General features: G+C 39.2%; 1 protein-coding gene across 1 annotated transcript in view; it reads left to right on the top strand.

The window, feature by feature from the left end:
- Positions 1-21,927, top strand: part of ADAM18 (ADAM metallopeptidase domain 18) — a 117,782-nt gene that overhangs the window by 55,947 nt on the left and 39,908 nt on the right. The window contains exon 14 of the mRNA XM_068970500.1: positions 9,143-9,341. Within this exon, the coding sequence (XP_068826601.1) occupies positions 9,143-9,341 (199 nt within the window). The remainder of the gene's footprint in view (positions 1-9,142; positions 9,342-21,927) is intronic.

The following is a 21,927-nucleotide window of genomic DNA, read 5'->3' as shown; positions in this document are numbered from 1 at the left end:
TAGAGAGTGCATAAACAACCATGGGCATTAAGGACAAATATGATGAGATAAAGACATCTAAGATTAGTACTGATTCTTCCATTACGCTGAAACCTCAGTTCACCATCTTCTAATTTATCTGATAAAGAGTAGAAGAAACATATACCATCCTGTACAAAAAAAAAAAAAAATAATCAGCTCTTAAATCAATTGTAAAGTCAAATGACTAACAAAAAAAAATATAACAGAAATAGCAGACAAATGTGAAACACAGTGTGTGAAAGTGAAAGGCACTGAGTCGTGTCAAACATTTTGTGACCATGTATAGCCCCTGTATCAGTTCAGTTCAGTTCAGGTCAGTCGCTCAGGCATGTCCTTTCGTCTCTATGGACTGCACCACACCAGGCCTCTCTGTCCATCACCAACTCCCAGAGTATACTTGAACTCATGTCCATTGAGTCAGTGATGCCATCCAACCATCGTTCCGTCTGTTGTCCCCTTCTCATCCTGCCTTCAATCTTTCCTAGCATCTGGGTCTTTTCCAGTGAGTCAGTTCTTTGAATCAGTTGGCCAGAGCACTGGAGTTTCAGCTTCAGCATCAGTCTTTCCAATGCATAGTTAGGGCTGATTTCCTTTAGGATGGACTGGTTGGATCTCCTTGCAGTCCAAGGGACTCTCAAGAGTCTTCTCCAACACCACAGTTCAAAACATGTATAATATCATATAAGAAATGAATCGCCAGTCCAGGTTCAATGCAAGATACAGGATGCTTGGGGCTGGTGCACTGGGATGACCCAGAGGGATGGCACGGGGAGGAAGGTGGGAGGGGGATTCTGGATGGGGAACACGTGTACACTGATGGCAGATTTATGTTGATGTATGGCAAAATCAATACAATATTGTAAAGCAATTAGCCTTCAATTAAAATAAATAAATTTAAATTAAAAAGAAAGAAAAAAAAGCATCAATTCTTTGGTGCTCAGCTTTCTTTATAATCCAACCTCACATCAATGCATGACTACTGGAAAAAACATAGCTTTGACTAGATGGACATTTATCAGCAGATTAATGTCTCTGCTATTGAATATGTTGTCTAGGTTGGTCATAACTTTTCTTCCAAGGAGCAGGTGTCTTAATTCATGGCTGCAGCCACCACCTGCAGTGATTTTTTTTTTCTCAGTGCTTCCACTGCTTTTATTTATTTTATTTTTTTAAATTTTTATTTTTATTTTATTTTACTTTACAATACTGTATTGGTTTTGCCATACCTTGACATGAATCCACCACGGGTGTACATGCGTTCCCAAACATAAACCCCCCTCCCACCTCCTTCCCCATAACATCTCTCTGGGTCATCCCCGTGCACCAGCCCCATGCATGCTGTATCCTGCATCGGACATAGACTGGTGATTCGTTTCTTACATGATAGTATACATGTTTCAATGCCACCAAAAATAAAGTCTGTCTCTGTTTCCACTGTTTCCCCATCTATTTGCCATGAAGTGATGGGACCAGATGCCACGATCTTAGTTTTCTGAATGTTGAGCTTTAAGCCAACTTTTTCCACTCTCTTCTTTCACTTTCATCAAGAGGCTCTTTAGTTCTTCTTTGCTTTCTGCCATAAAGGTGATATCATCTGCATATCTGAGATTATTGATATTTTTCCTGGCTACCTTGACTCCAGCTTGTGCTTCATCCAGCCCAGCATTTCTCATGATGTACTCTGCCTATAAGTAAAATAAGCAGGGTGACAATATACAGCCTTGATGTACTCCTTTCCTGATTTGGAAACAGTCTATTGTTCCATGTCCAGTTCTGACTGTTGCTTCCTGACCTGCATACAGATTTCTCAAGAGGCAGGTCAGGTAGTCGTATATTCCCACCTCTTTAAGAATTTACCACAGTTTACTGTGATCCACACAGTCAAAGGCTTTGGCATAGTCAATAAAGCAAAAGTAGTTGTTTTTCTGAAACTCATTTGCTTTTTTCATGATACAACGAATGTTAGAACTTGATATCTGATTACTCTGCCTTTTCTATATCCAGTGTGACATCTGGAAGCTCACAGTTCATGTACCGTTGAAGCCTGGCTTGGAGAATTTTGAGCATCACTTTGCTAGCATGTGAGATGAGTGCAATAGTGTGGTAGTTTGAGCATTCTTTGGCATTACCTTTCTTTGGGATTGGAATGAAAACTGACCTTTTCCAGTCCTGTGGCCACTGCTGCATTTTCCAAATTTGTTGGCATATTGAGTGCAGCACTTTCACAGCATCGTCTTAAGATCTGAAATAGCTCAACTGGAATTCCATCACCTCCACTAGCTTTGTTTGTAGTGATGTTTCCTAAGGCCCACTTGACTTCACATTCCAGGATGTCTGGCTCTAGGTGAGTGATCACACCATCGTGATTATCTGGGTCATGAAGATCTTTTTTTGTACAGTTCTTCTGTATATTCTTGCCACCTCCTCTTAATATCTTCTGCTTCTGTTAGGTCCATACCATTGCTGTCCTTTTTTGTGCCCATCTTTGCCTGAAATGTTCCCTTGGTATCTCTAATTTTCTTGAAGAGATCTCTAGTCTTTCCCATTGTGTTCTTTTCCTCTATTTCTTTGCATTGATCACTGAGGAAGGCTTTCTTATCTCTCCTTGCGATTCTTTAGAACTCTGCATTCAAATGGGTATATCTTTCCTTTTCTACTTTGCTTTTCACTTCTCTTCTATTCACAGCAATTTGTCAGGCCTCCTCAGACAACCATTTTGCCTTTTTGCATTTCTTTTCCTTGGGGATGGTCTTGATCCCTGCCTGCTGTACAATGTCACGAACCTCCATCCATAGATCTTCAGGTACTCTGTCTAACATATCTAATCTCTTGAATCATTTGTCAGTTCTGCCGGGATCCAGCCCCGGTGGATCCAGGGAATTCAAAGGGTGGACGGAGTCGGCGAGATTAGGAAGAAATAGTGTAGTAAGAAAATTAAGTGGAGAGAGGAGGCTGATTAACTTGGGTTACGTGGAAAACCAATAAAGTTCCAGACAAGGAGCTTGCACCATCTACGTTAGGCCGCCGGTGCCTGTTTGAATATCGGAGAGTGCCCCGCCTTGGGCTCTCTCTCTTACGAATCTTAAAAGCCAGGACAAGTAAGTAGACATAGTGAGCCTTCATGTCCCAGATGGGAATTCAGCCTGAAATTAGAGTAAAGAGGAGACACGGGGGAAACCAGTCCAGCAACTGGCTCTCCTTCTATTGTCCTTCAAGGCCTTTTATACTTTTGATTATACATAGAGATCAATGGGTAATACAAAATTATGTAGCGTTAGCAGCCCAGACTCTTTCTGTATATCTTTTTGTATACAAAAGGTCTCAGGTGATTTACATTATCTTCTGGCCAAGAGGCTTGTTAACACTTGTTGGCTCTCTTCCTTAATGAATGTTAATTTTGTTTCCCCTGAAGTGCTTTTCTTTAATCTGCATCTCCTTAAAGTGCTAAAGTTACATCTCTATAGAACAAAGGTGCAGTGGGTTATAACAAAGAAGGTACTTAACTCAAAGATCTAATGTTGCTAATACCAGGTCTACTACTTGTTTTTCTATATACCAACTATATCTAAAAATAAAGGATATGAAAATTTGGCAGCAAGTATTGGCTCAACAAATGAAACTTTTAATCAGTCCTATTCTAATGATTTTGACTCCTCAGAAGCCCCTACATTCCTAGGATGTTTTAAGCTTCCTGTGCCTCCTGCGGTCAGGAGGCCTCAATCACTTACACAGCTGTACGAGTCCTGCAGGCAGGCTAGAAAGCCATCAGAGGGGTTTTTGGATTGAAACACTCTTTCAAATACAGAAGACTAAGGCTCTTTTTCCAGAGAATGTCAGAAGAGTGGAAAAGCAGGCAGATTTTTATTTTTTGGGGGGGTGGATGCTCAGGAAATTCTAGGGGGAAAACCTGAGGTCTGATTAGCGTTGCCATCAGAGCTCTTCCGCATGACCTTGTCACAGGTGGAATTCCTCACGCTGGCTCCCGGCACTTCCACTGTATAATCATAAGGAATTTGACTTAGGTCACACCTGAATGGGCTAGTGGTTTTCCCTACTTTCTTCAATTTAAGTCTGAATTTGGCAATAAGGAGTTCATGGTCTGTGCCACAGTCAGCTCCCAGTCTTGTTTTTGCTGACTGTATAGATCTTCTACATCTTTGGCTGCATAGAATATAATCAATCTGATTTCAGTATTGACCGTCTAGTGATATCCATGTGTTAAGTCTTCTCTTGTGTTGTTGGAAGAGGGTGTTTGCTATGACCAGTGCGTTCTCTTGGCAAAACTCTTATTAGCCTTTGCCCTGCTTCATTCTGTACTCCAAAGCCAGATTTGCATGGACGGAGGAGCCTGGAAGGCTGCAGTCCATGGGGTTGCTGAGGGTCGGACACAACTGAGCGACTTCACTTTCACTTTTCACTTTTCACTTTCATGCATTGGAGAAGGACATGGCAACCCACTCCAGTGTTCTTGCTTGGAGAATCCCAGGGACGGGGGAGCCTGGTGGGCTGTCTATGGGGTCGCACAGAGTCTGACGTAACTGAAGCGACTGAGCAGCAGCAGCAGCAGCAGCCAGGTATTTTTGACTTCCTACTTTTGCATTCCAGTCCCTTATATTGAAAAGGACATCTTTTTTGGGTGTTAGTTCTAGAAGGTCTTGTAGGTCTTCATAAACCTGTTCAACTTCAGCTTCTTCAGCATTACTGGTCAGGGCATAGACTTGAATTACTGTAATATTGAATGGTTTGCCTTGGAAATGAACAGAGATCATTCTGTCATTTTTGAGATTGCATCAAAGTACTGCATTTCAGACTCTTTTTGACTATGTTGGCTACTCCATTTCTTCTAAGGGATTCTCGCCCACAGTAATAATAGGTCATCTGAGTTAAATTCACCCATTCCAGTCCATTTTTTTTTCTCTGATTCCTAAAATATCGATGTTCACTCTTGCCATCTCCTGTTTGACCACTTCCAAGTTGCCTCGATTCATGGGCCTAACATTCCAGGTTCCTATGGAATATTGCTCTTTACAGCATCAGACTTTACTTCCATCACCAGTCGCATCCACAACTGGGTGCTGTTTTTGCTTGGCTCCGTCTCTTCTTTGTTTCTGGAGTTATTTCTCTACCTTTCTCCAGTGGCATATTTAGCACCTACCTACTTGGGGAATTCATCTTTCAGTGTCCTATCTTTTTGCCTTTTCATACTGTTCATGGAGTTCTCAAGGCAAGAATACTGAACCTTGTGTGCACCAGGCCCTGTATATTCCATGGAATTCTCCAGGCCAGAATGCAAGAGTCGGTAGGTAGCCTTTCCCTTCTTCAAGAGATCTTCCCAACCCAGGGATCAAACCCAGGTCCTCCACACTGCAGGTGGATTCTTTACCAGCTTAGCCACAAGGGAAGTCCAAAAGTGTAGGGTAGCGAAAATACAAAGAATCCTCACACGTTAATAAATCAAAGTTGAGTCACACACCACACACACAAACACACACACACTGGCAAATGGAGTACCCAAGCAATTTACAACAATGAAAAGTATAATTGTTCAGTGTGTGCACTGATCATCTGCAGTAATTAAGACAAACACAAATAAAATGATAATACAGTATTATAGAGCAGTTATCCAAATAGCAGTTTTAAAAACAATGCCAGATATTATCTAAGGAATGGGACTAAAGATCTTTGTTTCATGGTGTTTTTGGAAATTTGAATTACTTTAATCCCTTTCCTGAGCAATTTTTGCATATTCCAAATAGAGTATAAATTATTATGTTAATTGATTATTATGAGTTTATGTCTTACGTATGTACCCTAGAAACATGACCATGTGTTGAAAGCTCAGGAAGAAAAAATGTATTAATTACAGGATAAATTTGCAGTAGCAAATCTTAAAGGCAAATTTAATGTTTACTGTTGTTGGAATGGTTACATAAATTATTGAATATAGTACAAGAATTAATAAGTGCAGGCTAAATATGCATACACTTAGAAAGCAAGTTTCATAATGCAAAATATTTTAATTCCAACTCTGGTAAGCTATATACACACAAATATTCCATATATTCTTTTTGCTCATTTTTTTCAATTAGAGTATAATTCATTAGAGTAAAATTATTTTAGTGACTGCTTGTGAGTATTATGACAAACATATTCAAACTTATAACAAGCCCCACAATCAAAGGATAGGCAATTTCATTACCAGGTCTCTCAAACCCCCCTACCTCCATGCCCCTTTGTAGATAGTTCACACCTCCACCCACAGGCCCTATTAACTACAGATCCGTTTTCTGCATTTCTGGTTTTGCAAAAGCAAATTGCATTTTATTGAATCTCATGTGTGTAAACATTATAAATAGGCATCTTCAATTCAGTCACACAGTGATAACTGACTCTTTGCAATCCCATGAACTGCAGCATGCCAGGCCTCCTTGTCCATCACCAACCCCCAGAGCTTGCTCAAACTCATGTCCATTGAGTCAGTGATGCCATCCAACCAGCTCATCCTCTGTTGTCCTGTTCTTCTCCTGCCTACAATCTTTCCCAGCATCAGGGTCTTTTCTAAGGAATCAGTTCTTCACATCAGGTGGCTAAAGTATTGGAGCTTCAGTTTCAGCACCAGTCCTCCAATGACTATTCAAGATTGATTTCCTTTAGGATTGACTAGTGTGATTTACTTGCAGTCCAAGGGACGCTCAAAAGTCTTCCCCAACACCACAGTTCTTAGCATTATGCATTTGAGCTTCATTTATGTTGTGTTTATCAGTATTTCATTCCTTTTTTATTGCTGAATAGTATTGCAAGCAATTTAAGGATGTACCACAGTTTGTTAATACAGTTCCCAGTTGAGGGATATTTGGTTCATTTTCCATTTGGGGTTGTGAAAATACAGCTGCTATAAAAATATTCATAAGCAGATTTTGCATGAATATTAGTTTTTTTTTTTCACTTAGATAATTATAAATGAAATTGTTGGTTTGTACAGTAAGTATATATGGAGTTTTATAGGAAACTCTAAACCTATATTCTAAACTGCCTATACTATTTTGAATTCCCAGTAGCTATTATTGAGCCTTGCAATTGGTCTGCAAACTAAATATAGACTCTAAAATTGCACAACATGATTTGATTTTGTCATTGCTACTTGTTTATTATTTAACCTTAAAAAATCATTTTACTATTAATAGTTTCTCTGAGTTTACAGATCTTCAATCAATCAGAATTTGGTTTCATATAATACACCACTTCATATATGGAGATGGACCTTATATAAAAGAACATCTCTCACATATTATAAACACAAAATATTTTGTTACTTGTTTTGCTTTATATAGTCTTATTTTTTAGAACAAGTAAAATGAAGAAAACAGAATTTTGCAATTAGCATCATTTATTCCATTTCTGGATCTCTTTATTTCCTTCTGTAAATTTCTGCTCAGTACCATACTCCTTATATCTGAAGACTTCCTTTACTATTCCTTGTAATTTCTATCTGCTGAAATCAATTGTCTTAATTATTGTTTTCCTGGGCAAGTCTTTATTTCACAGTCATTATTGAAATATATATTTCCTAAGAATGGAATTCTAGATTGAAAGAGTTTCTTCTTCATACAGTCCTTTATAAGATGGCTTTTCATTCATGTATTGCTCATATTTGCCTCAGTCTATTAAATATTAGGTCAATCGAACTGGATTGTACAGTGTGTGTGTTACTTCAACATGCATAGAATGTCAGCTTCTGGCCATGGTGAACTTTATCATAGAAGGCAACGATGCCTGATTAAGTCAACAGGGAATAAAGATATCATCATAAATGTACTCTTTATCTGAGCTATGAAAAGAGGATTTTAGCTCACAAATGATAAATATAATGGTGATGATGACAGCAATGGTAATGGCTACTCCATATATTGTTTACCATATGTTGTTCAAGCACTTGTTACATTAATTCAGTTTAATACTAACAAGAACCTTACGAGAGAATGATTATTATCCCAAGTTTACAAATGAGGAATTATGTGTCTCACTCACACAAATAAGTTAGTAAAAGTCCAAAAAAGATATTAAAACCAGGAAGCTTTTTTTAAAAAAATTTCTTTTATATCAGACTACAGTTGATTTACGATGTTGTACTAGTTTTGGGTGTACAGCTAAGGGATTCAGTTATACAAATTATATATGCATAATTCTTTTCCCATTTAGGTTATTACAGAATATTGAGGAGAGTTCCCTGTGCTATACAGTAGGTCTTTGCTATCTATTTTAAATAGATAGATTAAATTAGGTTATCTATTTTAAATATAATGGAGTGTATGAAACCAGGGAGTTTGTCTCCTGGGTATCTCCAAGAAGACAATGGTAGAGGCAGTGTTTCTCCAATTTTCAGGAGCAAGTATGCTTCATCTGTTTGATCCGTCTCCATCCAAGTGCTGGTTAGTCTGGTGGTCTTTTGATGTAAAACACAAAACTCTGGTGGAGCATCCTTTTAGCCTTTGAGACAGTTACCTTTCCTCAGGCTTCATGATGAATACTCTGCCTGCCCTTTCCTTTGGAGAACTCAGCAGTAGGGCTCTGTAATCCTCTCTAGTATCAATATGGTAAGTTCCCTACCTATGAACCTTCAACTCACAAACTGTCAAATATGGCAAAAGCGCATTTGCTTCCCCAAGGAACCAGAACCCGTGCTGTTAACATCCAGCGTGACTGAAACATCATCCTCCATCTCCTGATGATCTTTCAGCTCTGCCATCTCTCACCTGGTCTTCCTCCTCCAGTCAGTAATTCTTGCCTGTTCACTCAATGCCAGCCCCTGGATACCAGCTATTGTGCTGTACTAATGTACTTTTCAAGATATTATAAGATTTAAAGTATTTATTTATTTTTTTTAAAGTATTATTTGTGTGAAAAGGACAATAAATCTGTTACAGTATGGTGCTGTACAGCCAATTGTGTTAGTTAAGTGCCTAGGCTAACTTTGTTGGATTTATGAACAAATCGAATTTCCAAATGGAGTAGAATGCGTTGATATGTAGGGGACTTGCTGTAATCAGGCACATCTCATTTTCTCTTCAGTAAGAAATTGAGAATAGTCACTCATGGAACATGATTTTCATTTTCCTCCTAGATATCAGTAGCAGGCACTCCCTGTAGAAAGAGTGTGGATCCAGAGTGTGATTTTACCGAGTATTGCAATGGGACTTCCAGTAATTGCGTTCCTGACACATATGCCATGAATGGCCAGTTGTGCAGGTTGGGGAATGCATATTGTTACAACGGACGATGCCAAACTACTGACAACCAGTGTGCTGAGGTATTTGGAAAAGGTATTGCTCTTTTTTATATATTTCTCTTTTTCTTGTATTTGATGAAGCAGAGAAAATTAATAATTTGATTAAGCCTCAATATCAGGGTACATATCTTCTTAATATCCTGCATGATCCTTGGGGTGGATATTTAAAGCACTTTCATACCAGAGGACACAGTAAAGCAACTGGTTGATTTGTGAACTGAACTAGCCACCTTTGACATGGAACACCATTTTTACTTAAAATAATGATTGAGACAAATGATGTTGATTAAGAGTTGGGTATTTGGAAGACATCAAAAATGAATGAAGTGAGCATGTCATTTCAAGGAAAATAACTGGCTGAATCTGTTGCTAAGGATAAAACTCAAAACTTTTCAACTAAAACTTTGGGTTTTAGAAACATTATCTGCCTCTGTGACTTGACAGCTTCCCCACACACTTAGAGTTAACTAAAAATTTAAATTAAAATTAACATTAGTATTGGGGCTGCTCTGGTGGCTCAGATGGTAAAGAATCCGCCTGCAACGCAGGAGACCCAGGTTTGATCCCTGGGTGAGGAAGGTGCCCTGGAGTAGAACATGGCAACCCACTCCAGTATTCTTGCCTGGATAATCCCATGGACAGAGGAGCCTGGTGGGCTACAGTAAGTGATATGGCAAACAGTCAGGGACAACTGAGTGACTAACACACACAATATTAGTATTAATATGATTGTTACCTGAACTCTTTATAAGTAGATTGCTTATCTCCATTTTGTTTCCTTTTTCTTCTGGGGAACATATTCCTTCTTTGCCTCACTTTGCCTGATTCTTTATTTACATTTCTATGTATTAGGTGGGTTGGGGGCTTCCCAAGTGGCACTAGTGGTAAAGAATCCAACTGCCAATGCATGAGACATAAGAGATACAAGTTCAATCCCTGGGTGAGAGGGCATGGCAACCCACTCCAGTATGCTTGCCTGGTGAATCTCATGGACAGAGGAGCCTGGTGGGCTACAGTCCATATTTGCAAAGATTTGGACACAACTTAGCATGCAGCACACTTTAGGTGGGTTGATTTCATTTTATAGCACACTTTCTATGGAACCCAGCAGCACACTGCTCTCCATTCTCCAGAGCTGTGTGCTCAAAGGGTACTCTTGATGTGGACTGCAGGGCCTGCAGGGTCCTGGGTCTGGTCCAGGCCCACTGATGGGAGGTGCTGGGTCCCAGGGCACCTGGGCAGGGGCTGGAGGTTCCTGTCTTATATATTTATCTTAAATTTGGATCCCTCTCTAAGATATAATAGATATCACACAACTCTAGAATTGGAAGAACTGAATCACAAGGTCAGTAAAGATTAAATTTGAATGAAGGAAAATTAGTTTTTGTAGGAGTGTTTCAAACTTTGAGGATAGTATTATGCATTCCTTTTCTTATGGTTTGGTTTTTGGTTTGGATCTTAACTTTCTCATCAAAAAGATCCATATTTACAGCTCAAATTAGGAGCTATATTTATGTATATAGAGATTGGAATAGCAAGTTAGTAGATTCCATAATTTTACTGAACTTCTTACTTTACCATTCATAACCTAATTTTAGTGGCCTGAAACTTTAAAAGTTCAGAATGAACTTCATTCTGAAAATATAGAATTATATTTCCTCACTGAAGAACTGATAGGATAACAGTAGTCTCAGGCAATTGATTAAAATTTGTTTTTATACTTCACTTTTTAAACAATTTTTGAGAACGATTCACATGACTAATACATATATCCCTCTTTTTCAAACAGTGATTATTCATAATACCTCAATATAATTTTATATTTTTAAAGAAGTAAATTAAGTTTAGAATAAATCAAAATTACTCAGTGACATTCAAATAAAATCATTTGCTAATTGAGTAAATGTAGCAGAACACCAAATTTCAGTTATTTGCCCAGCTGTAACACAAGGTTTATAGTTTGTACCAAATTACACAGTACCTGTTTTATGTTGTCTTCCTAATTATTATTTTTTTTTAATTTCCTGTAAGTTTTTTTTAATCTTCCTAATTATTTGAAACTCATCTTTAGTAACAAGTTTCAGGTTAGGTGACAACCAAAATTCCAGAGCTACAGAGCTTTCATCTCTCATGAATCACAGATCAGTGCTATTTTCTCTATGCTATGTTTTCAAGATGTTGCTTTTTACTTGGTTCTTTGTTGTTATTTTTACAATGCTCATTTGCATTTGAAAATATTATTTGTCTTTGCCACAGTAACTTTTGACCAACGTTTAATGCATCACTTTTAAATTAAATAATTTACTTATTACTTATTTACTCTCTGTAAGATCCAATAAGTTGAATCTAGGACACAATCCTTTTATGTTTTTAAAATTTTTTCTATAGAGAACCAACAGTTCAATTTTATTCAGAGCAAAGAAAAAGGAAACTTTTGACCATACTAGAAGAAACTGAGCCATAAGTTTGGAATCTCTACTGAAACTACACATGCAATGAGGACAAAATTCTGCCAATACAATTGATTTGCTGCTGCTTTTATTGTCTGTGTCTCTAATATTACAATTATAAACAAAACAGGGCAGCTAATATTTGGAATAATTGCTGCACTGTTGCAGCATCTGGCACACAATTTCACTTCTCTTCACATGGCTGGTTCTCTTTGCATACCTGGGTTTCCCCTTCTTCAGTAAAATCACTTTTGATATTGAATGTCTTTCAAATCTCCTCACTTTCCCCCTTGATCATATTGACAGCCTTGCAGGTAACATCAAGCAAATTTTTGATTTCTAAGTAGTTTGCTGCCAGTGTAAGATCAAATCATGTTCCTTGGTCAACTTTCAGGAAGTTGTTCAGATATTCAGAGATATCATCTGTTCATTTTTCTTTGTTCTCATTGTCCTCAGGATGATGAGGATTGTCTTTGTGATGGGTGCACCACTGAATGACCATTTTTTGTTTGTTTGTTTGTTTTTTTAAATACTGCTGCATTAACATTTGACAAAGGGACAGGATTATCATCTCTTTCATCGTCTATTCCCAAATCCGCCTTTAGCGGCACTTGGATAGCTTTTACACTCTTTTTATTAGTGACCATAACAGTTTTCTTTCAACATGTACTTGATGAACAGCGACTTCCAATACAAATGATAGTCATAGATTGTTTTGCAATTTCAGCAACAACTTTGATTATCCATCAGACCTCTGCAACCCCTACCTCAAAAGCTTGGCTCCGTCTCCACAAAGCAGAAATGGGGGACTGGCTGCCATACTCTTTGGACTGAAAGAGTCCTTCCCACACTCTTTTTAATTAAATGAACTTTTAACACCAAACCAAGTTACTTAACATTTGACATCTTCTTGAGTTCTAATGAAAATAAGGATGCTTAGTAAAGATGTAACCACTAGTGAATTTCCTCTTGGAATATACACTCTAATATCTCCACAAAACTTATTCAAATAGGTCAAAATCAATCTTTTGATGTAGTTTATTAATTTCTTCATACAAAAATATTCATTTAATTCAGACTTAAATTGAAAAAAATAGGAAAAACCATTAGACCATTCAGGTATGACCTAAATCAAATTCCTTATTATTGTACGGTGGAAGAGAGAAATAGATTCAAGGGACTAGATCAGATAGACAAAGTACCTGAAGAACTATGGACAGAGGTTTGTGACATTGTATAGGAGGCAGGGATCAAGACCATCCCCAAGGAAAAGAAATGCAAAAAGGCAAAATGGTTGTCTGAGGAAGCCTTACAAATAGCTGTGAATAGAAGAGAAGTGAAAGGAAAAGGAAAAAGGAAAGATATTCCCATTTGAATGCAGAGTTCCAAAGAATAGCAAGGAGAGATAAGAAAGCCTTAGTCAGTGATCAGCGCAAAGAAATAAAGGTAAACAATAGAATGGGAAAGACTAGAGATCTCTTTAAGAAAATTAGAGATACCAAGGGAATATTTTATGCAAAGGTGGGCACAATAAAGGAAAGAAATAGTATGAAATAAAGAAAGCAGAAGATGTTAAGAAGAGGTGGCAAGAATTCACAGAACTATACAAAAATATCTTCACAACTCAGATAATCACGATGATCACTCACCTAGACCAGACATCCTAGAATACGAAGTTAAGTGGGCTTAGGAAGCATCACTATGAACAAAGCTGGTGGAGGTGATGGAATTCCAGCCTGTTGAGCTATTTCAAATAATAAAAGATGATGCTGTGATAGTGTTGCCCTCAATATGCCAGCAAATTTGGAAAACTCAGCAGTGGCCACAGGACTGGAAAAGGTCAGTTTTCATTCCAATCCCTAAGAAAGGTAAAGGCAAAGAATGCTCAAACTACCACACAATTGCACTCATCTCACACACTACTAAAGTAATGCTAAAAATTCTCCAAGCCAGGCTTCAGCAATACGTGAACCATGAAATTCCAGATGTTCAAGCTGGTTTTAGAAAAGGCAGAGGAGCCAGAGATCAAATTGCCAACATCTGCTGGATCATTGAAAAAGCAAGAGAGTTCCAGAAAAACATCTATTTCTGCTTTATTGACTATGCCAAAGCCTTTGACTGTGTGGATCATAATAAATTGTGGAAAATTCTGAGAGAGATGGGAATGCCAGACCACCTGACCTGCCTCTTGAGAAACCTGTATGCAGGTCAGGAAGCAACAGTTAGAACTGGACATGGAACAACAGACTGGTTCCAAATAGGGAAAGAAGTTTGTCAAGGCTGTATATTGTCCCCCTGCTTATTTAACTTATATGCAGACTACATGGTGAGAAACCCTGGGCTGGAAGAAGCACAAGCTGGAATCAAGATTGCCGGGAGAAATATCAACAACCTCAGATATGCAGATGACACCAGTCTTATGGCAGAAAGTGAAGAACTAAAGAGCCTCTTGATGAAAGTGAAAGAAGAGAGTGAAAAGTTGGCTTAAAGCTCAACATTCAGAAAACAAAGATCATGGCATCTGGTCCCATCACTTCATGGCAAATAAACTGGAAAACAGTGAAAACAGTGACAGACTTAATTTTCTGGAATCCAAAATCACTGCAGATGGTGACTGCAGTCATGAAATAAAAGATGCTTGCTCCTTGGAAGAAAAGTTATGACCAACCTAGAAAGCTTATTAAAAAGCAGAGACATTACTTTGCCAACAAAGGTCCATCTAGTCAAAGCTATGGTTTTTCCAGTAGTCGTGTATGGACGTGAGAGTTGGACTATAAAGAAAGCTGAGCGCAGAAGAATTGATGCTTTTGAACTGTGGTGTTGGAGAAGACTCTTGAGAGTCCCTTGGACTGCAAGGAGATCTAGCCAGTCCATCCTAAAGGAAATCAGTCCTGAATATGCATTGGAAGGACTGATGCTAAAACTGAAACTCCAATAATTTGGCCACCTGATGTGAAGAACTGACTCATTTGAAATGACCCTGATGCTGGGAAAGATTGAAGGCAGGAGGACAAGGGGATGACAGAGGGTGAGATGGTTGGATGACATCATCAACTTAATGTTCATGCGTTTGAGTAAACTCTGGGAGTTGGTGATGGACAGGGAGGCCTGGCATGCTGCAGTCCATGGGATCACAAAGAGTCGGACACGACTGAGCCACTGAACTGAACTGAGCTGATTCATTCACTCGATTCTTATCTTGAGCAGGCATTTTTTTTCTTGTTGTTGCCAAAACTATGGGCAAGAAGCAGTTCTTGTAGTAGCCTACTATATGAGACATACAAATTAACAAAAATTGCTTACATTCTGCATTATTTCTTTAAGTAAACTTAAACTTTTAAAGCATCTGTAGAGTCAATCATAGTCATCATGTTTGTCCATTAAATATATATATATAGTGAGAATGTATGTGCACAGGGCTGATAATATTCAAGTTGGACACAGGTGCATGCTTACTGTACTCACAGAGCTTAGAGTCAAGAGACAAAGACAGTAAATACATACACACCAAAGAAACATAAAGCTCCTAATTGTACAAAGTGCAGTTAAAGGAAAGAAAATGGAATGTTGAAAGGAAAATGAGTTGTAGAGGACAAGAAGAATACTGCTGAGTGTCATCAGAGAGCCTCCAGCTGTCAACTCACCCCCTTGATCTCCAAGGCTAGCTAATTGTAGTGGGTCAAATCTTTTCTGGGCCTGCATCTTAATTTGATTTCTTCTCTGCTCCCTCCTGTTGCTTCCCTCTCACTTCCTGATGGTCTGGATGATCTGATTACTAATAGTTTGCACATTGTACCTCATCCAGAGGCTAACTTCTGGTCAGCCACTAACTCTTGTTACTGACAGCAGTGAGAGAAAATACAAGATACATTTTCAGAATGACATCACTCACTAACAGGCAGTCGATGAACACCTCATCACTGTTGGAAACTTACAATGTGCTCACAGAATGAACAGGGATAGGATGCTAGTGACAGGGTATACCATGTATCAGCTGGTATGAGTGAACTGTATGGGGAAATAGTAATTGCCAGGGCAATGGAACTGAATATCTATTACAAAGCAACGCTGGAATCTGGGAAAAGATAGCAAAAAGATATTGGTACAGAGTCTAAGCTTGCTCTGTTTGCCACACAACAGGCCAATAATCCAGAGACAAGATGTTGAGGTAAGGATTATGACTTTATTCAGAAAGCCAGCCAGCCAAGAAGGTAGCAGACTAATGTTTCAGAATAACCATCTTATCAGGTTCTTTTACAGAACAGAGATGGGGGAGGTGAGGAAATAAAAAAGTGGAATGGGAGAGAGAGAGATGGTGAGGAAATAAAGTAAAAAAGGCCACCAGTCTTCCCAAACATCTCCAGGAATGACAAGCTTGTGGAAGGAATGTATTAATCTCTTCTTTATCACAGCCATTCACAGGAGGGTAGGGTCATGTTAGTTGTCTATGAGCTGAACAAAGGCATTTTAGTTTAACAGTCAGGCAGAGTAGCAGGGTTCTGTGAGGCAGACCATTATGTATACTCATAATAGCCAAAACAATGAAAAGTCAGTCAAAGAAACAGTTCCAACATGGAGTCAGAATTGGCTCTTCCCTGCAATAGGATGATTTGAATTCAGACTGAGTGGAAGGGCCTCCCTATTAACTTATATAGTTAAAATCAGAGGATAGAGAAAGTTGAAGACTTCCCAAGTGGAAGGAACTCCAGAAAAGGTTAAATTGTCAATCAAATCTATTTTGCCAGGTTAAAGATCTGGTTGGGAAGAAAATGAGAATTTTGCATTGAGGATGGGAGGAATTAAAGATATGTCCCCTAAACTTTTGAGCATCCAGACTTCTCTGAAACTTTTGAATCTATAAAATATCAAACTGCCCCCTGTCATACCAACACCTGCACCCAATCTGGCATAGGGATGTTCCCCTTGCTTGAAAATAATACAGAAGTCTGTGTTGACTAAAGAAAAGATGCACAATGTGGGCGTGCAAGTTATTTTATCTGGGACAAGATTGGGACTGCAGCCTGGGACACAGCCCTTCAGATAGCTCTGAGAAACTGCTCCAAAGATGTAGTGGAAGAAGGCCAATGCATATGATTATGGCAAAGGTGGAGTACATGAAATCAAGTGCATATTTTACAAGAGGTTTTCTGCTAATCATGAGGAACTGATGTCACCATGAAGGGATTTCATGCTTTTCTAGATATGAGGAGATGTAAGGTTTGGGATCATGAAATCAGATCCTGAAAATATCTAACTATTTAAAGACCTGTTCCATCAGTTTTCCTGGAGCAGAGAGTGCCTCATTCTCCACCCTGAACTCCCTTCAGAGCAGGTCAAAGGTCAACAGCTGCAGCTGCAGAAGATTCCATCTATGCAGAGGCAGATGGCAAATGCTCTCAGCAAGCACCAAGTTGTAGTTGACACCTGTCACACAAAATGTATCCCCCTGAGTTTCTTCCCCTACATTTTGGGCACTAACTTAAAATAGAGTTAAGACACAGAGCTTTTTTAAACTAGAGCCCAGATGTCCTGGAGCTTATATGGGAGTAACAGAGCTCTCACTGGAAAAGACCCTGATGCTGGGAAAAATGGAAGGCAAAAGGAGGAGAGGGCAGCAGAGGAAGAGATGGCTGGAAAGCATCACAGACTCAATGCATATGAATCTGAGCAGACTACAGGATCTCCAGAGGACAGGGAAGCCTGTGCTGCAGTCCATGGGGTCACAAAGAGTCAGACACTGCTTAGTGACTGAACAACAGCAGGGATCTACACCAACAGAGCTGTAGGTCCTAGTTAGCAGTTACAGCTGAAACCAAGGAATATGCATGGAACTGGATTCTGAGAGTCCTTTGTCATAAGACTGGATCAGGGCCATAAGACTTGGTAGGAGAGAGTTTATTGTTATGGAATCATTCTCCCAAAGTTGAGGAATCAACATTCTGTATGGATACTAGAAGATAGTAAACATTTTTGCTGGGATTGTTTCCAAAAACATTGAAAATAACATGATGACCCATTCTAGGTGAATTCAGTTCAGTTTAGTTCAGCTGCTCAGTCGTGTCCAACTCTTTGCGACCCCGTGGACTGCAGCACGCCAGGCCTCCCTGTCCATCACCAACTCCCGGAGTTGATGCAAACTCACGTCCCTTGACTCAGTGATACCATCCAACCATCTTATCCTCTGTTCTCTTCTCCTCTCACCTTCAATCTTTCCCAGCATCAGGGTCTTTTCAAATGAGTCAGCTCTTCATACCAGGTGGTCAAAGTATTGGAGTTTCAGCTTCAGCATCAGTCCTTCCAATGAACATTCAGGACTGATTTCCTTTGGGATGGACTGGCTGGATCTCCTTGCAGTCCAAGGGACTCTCAAGAGTCTTCTCCAACACCACAGTTCAAAAGCATCTTCTGTGCTCAGCTTTCTTTATAGCCCAACTCTCACATCCATTTGTGACTACTGGAAAAACCATAGCTTTGACTAGATGGACCTTTGTTGGCAAAGTAATGTCTCTGCTTCTTAATATGCTGTCTAGGTTGGTCATAACTTTTCTTCCAAGGAGTAACTGTCTTTTATTTCATGACTGCAGTCACCATCTGCAGTGATTTTGGATTCCAAAAAATTAAGTCTGTCACTGTTTCCACTGTTTCTCCATCTATTTGCCCTGGAGTGATGGGACTGGATGCCATGATCTTTGTTTTCTGAATGTTGAGCTTTAAGCCAACTTTTTCACTCTCCTCTTTCACTTTCATCAAGAGGCTCTTAAGTTCTTCTTCACTTTCTGCCATAAGGGTAGTGTCATCTGCATATCTGAGGTTATTGATAATTCTCCCTGCAGTCTTGATTCCAGCTTGTGCTTCATCCAGCCCAGCATTTCTCATGATATACTCTGCATATAAGTTAAATAAGCATGGTGACAATATGGTGGCCCATTCTAAGTGAATTTTAAATGAAAGAATTGCTGTACCACTTAGTGGAGTAAAGGAAGGAAAGGCTCAGGGAAGTGGATATTCTGTAATGTACATGCTACATATATAAGGCCAAATAATTAAGCCAACAGGAAGGACCATGGCCTTGGGATGTGCTGGTGAGAAGGGTATCAGAATCACCATAAATTTCAATAACGGCCTTCTCTGTAGGCCAAGGCAATAATGGTAGGAGGGGATAATATAGAAGGAGGTTCACTGATGGTAATTGGCATGATAAGCTCTTGAAAAAATCAAGATCAGATAGTAGTGCCTGGAACAGCTGGATAAAATTATTATAATAAGCATCAGGGACAGAGTAGCAGATGTGGATACCTGATTTACCAACTGTCAGACAGATGGCTAATATTATAGAATATAGTTTCTATTCTGTTGTGTTATATGGGCAGCCTACAAAGGTATAGTCTTCTTTGTACCACCAAAGAAAATAAAGAATGGATGACTGAGAGACTAAAAAGGATTACCTTACTGAATATCATAATTCCCTGTTCAAATTCTAAGCAACTTTCAGAAACCCAGTTTCACCATGGTCTCTCCACGAGAGTGGGCACTTAGAGGGGTCAGGAAATGATTAAGAACCCTTGCCAAGTTTCAGTTTATAATGGGTCCCCTAGATTCGAAAGTCCATTTGGTAGTTCTTTCTCCATCCTAGAGTGTATTCTTGGAGTTCACATCATGGTAGTTTGTGCAATGGCATCATTAGGTCCTTGGTCAGTTTGGGGAGGCCATAGAGAAAGTCCTTCCAGAAATTAGTGCTTTGCTTAAAGGTGTAAAGGATGCAGATTTGTTGGCTATACAATATCTGCACTGAATGACCAACTGGACCCTTGCAGAAACCAGAGGGTCCCTGGAAGATAACAGTATCTATTGCCAATATCAGCAAGTAGTAGATTAAGTAACTGTACCTGCTCTGCCAGTGTGGTGCCTGTACTAGAGCAGATCAACATGACCTTAGATATGTGGTAGGAGTGCAGCCATTGATTTGGCAAATATATATATTCTTTTCTATTCCTACCTGAAAAGAGAAAGAGAAGCAGCTTGCATTCACATGGAATGGATGATGGTATTAATTTAGGGTTAAAATATAGCTGCATTCAGCCACATGTAGTTGAAGAGATTTGGACATCCCAGAAAAGGTCATGTTGATCCACACTGTCACTGATTTTGTACTAACCTGGCTAGATAAGAAAAATGTAACTAGAATGGGCTTCCCTCATGACTCAGTGGTAGAGAACCTGCCTGCCAATGCAGGAGATGCAGGTTCAATCACTGGGTTGGGAAGAGCGCTTGCAGAAGAAAACACCCTCCAGTATTCTTGCCTGGGAAATTTCATGGACAGACAAGTCTGGTTGGCTAGTGTATAGTATATAGTTCATGGGGTCACAAAAGAGTCAATCACCACTTAGTGACTAAACAACAACAAGCTAGAATGTATGAGGACTAAGTAAAATACATGTGATACAAAAGGGCAGGAGATACACTGAAGGAATATTTAGGAACCTGTCATATCAGCAAAGTTTTAGGAGTCCAGTGATCAGGGGCATGACCTGACACCCTCTGCAAAGTAAAAAACAAACCCTACGTATCTTGCATTTCATATGAAAAGAAACTAGTACGGTACCCAAAGGTGGTCTTATTTGGGTTCCAGAGGCAGTAGATGGGGAAGTGCTGCTTGATTCCATTTACCAGGTGACATGAAATGTTGCTAATATCGAGGGAGGTAAAAAAAAAAAAAACAAAAAACAGAATAAGCCCCTGCAGCATATCTAAGCTGCAATGCAAACAGCCCTGCATTTTGAATCATAAAACACAGAAGACCCATTACTAGAGGTGTGGGTTGTGAGAAAAATAAATGCCATGTGGTGTTTCTACCAAGCTTGTTAGGAAAATAGCAGGGTAGTTCCCTGGCGTTCCTGAAGCAAAGCTGTGCTGAACAACCTTCTGAACCACTGGGGAAGCCCATTCTAGCTGCATTTTGGAAAACTGCACTAACTTGACAAACAACTCTGGGCACACTATTGGCCCCTGTAGAGATAAACAATCTGGCTTTCAGATATCCAGTGATCATATGCTGAGAACTACTCATCATAAACTCAGTTATGTCAAATCCCTTAAGTCAGATGGTTCGATAGATAGAAGTCATACATTCATCTAGATTCAAGCTCAATAAAAAGAGAGGCAGAAGAAAAATTCATGAACAGGAAATCTAGAACAGTTTGTCTTTCTACCCTCTTATACCTTTGCTTCTCCTTGGCTCTTACCAATGGATACATGGGATTTCATTATAACTGGTGGATGCAGAAGGAATAAGCCTAGGCTAGTTTTATAGGTGTGTTGGCTCAGTAACTGGTTATAAGTTGAGAAAAGATAGTAGCCACGCTGCAGTCTCACTTGGGAGGATGCCTTAAAAGATTCTGACCATGTGATCATTCATTTCCTATGAAGAAGAAATGTTCAGAAATTGGATTATAGATGTATCTATGGACAGCGACAACGGGCCAAGGTGGTTGGTGGTGAACCTGGATGCAGAGAGGTTAGATTATAGACAAGAATTCTGGGATAGACACATGGGCATGAACGAGAATGTGAAGATCTTTGTATTAATCAATCAGGTTAATAGTCATTAAAAAACAAACAAAAACCCACTCACCATGGTTTAGGCACAGAACAACCAACTAGAAAGTTGGTTATATCAGTTTATATCACTTAGCACCTGTCATCATCCACCCAAGTACCTGTAGGATGAACTTTATTTTCTTTTATTCCTGTTTCTGAAATAACTGATTATTTTTTCTGAGTTTGCCTTATCTCTTTCTTGACTACTTGCACCATTTGGTTAAATTCAGTCAAGAGTAATTAAGACACATTCTGTTTCCTGACCACCTTGCACAGGGGAAGTAAGCTCACTAAAGACATTATTTACCTTTAAATTATTGAGAAGATAGTTTCTCAAGAAGTTTCAAAATTGCATACAGGGCATTACTCTCTTTCTTGCCATCTACTGGCAGGCTTAAATTGCAATGCCACATTTTAGGTGCATTTCACAGTAGAATTCCACATCTAGGTACCAGTCTTTCTGTTTATTGAAATGGAAATGAACCTCAAATCTCTGAGATTTACGTATCTAATGCAATTACTCTGCTATATTCTGCTCTGCCATCACTATGACACCCAAACTGATTAAAGAGC

The sequence above is a fragment of the Capricornis sumatraensis genome, chromosome 4 (genome assembly GCF_032405125.1).
Source record: "Capricornis sumatraensis isolate serow.1 chromosome 4, serow.2, whole genome shotgun sequence".
NCBI classification, from domain to species: domain Eukaryota; kingdom Metazoa; phylum Chordata; class Mammalia; order Artiodactyla; family Bovidae; genus Capricornis; species Capricornis sumatraensis.
Note: the sequence above shows the minus strand (reverse complement) of the source record. Positions and strands in the feature narration are given on the sequence as shown.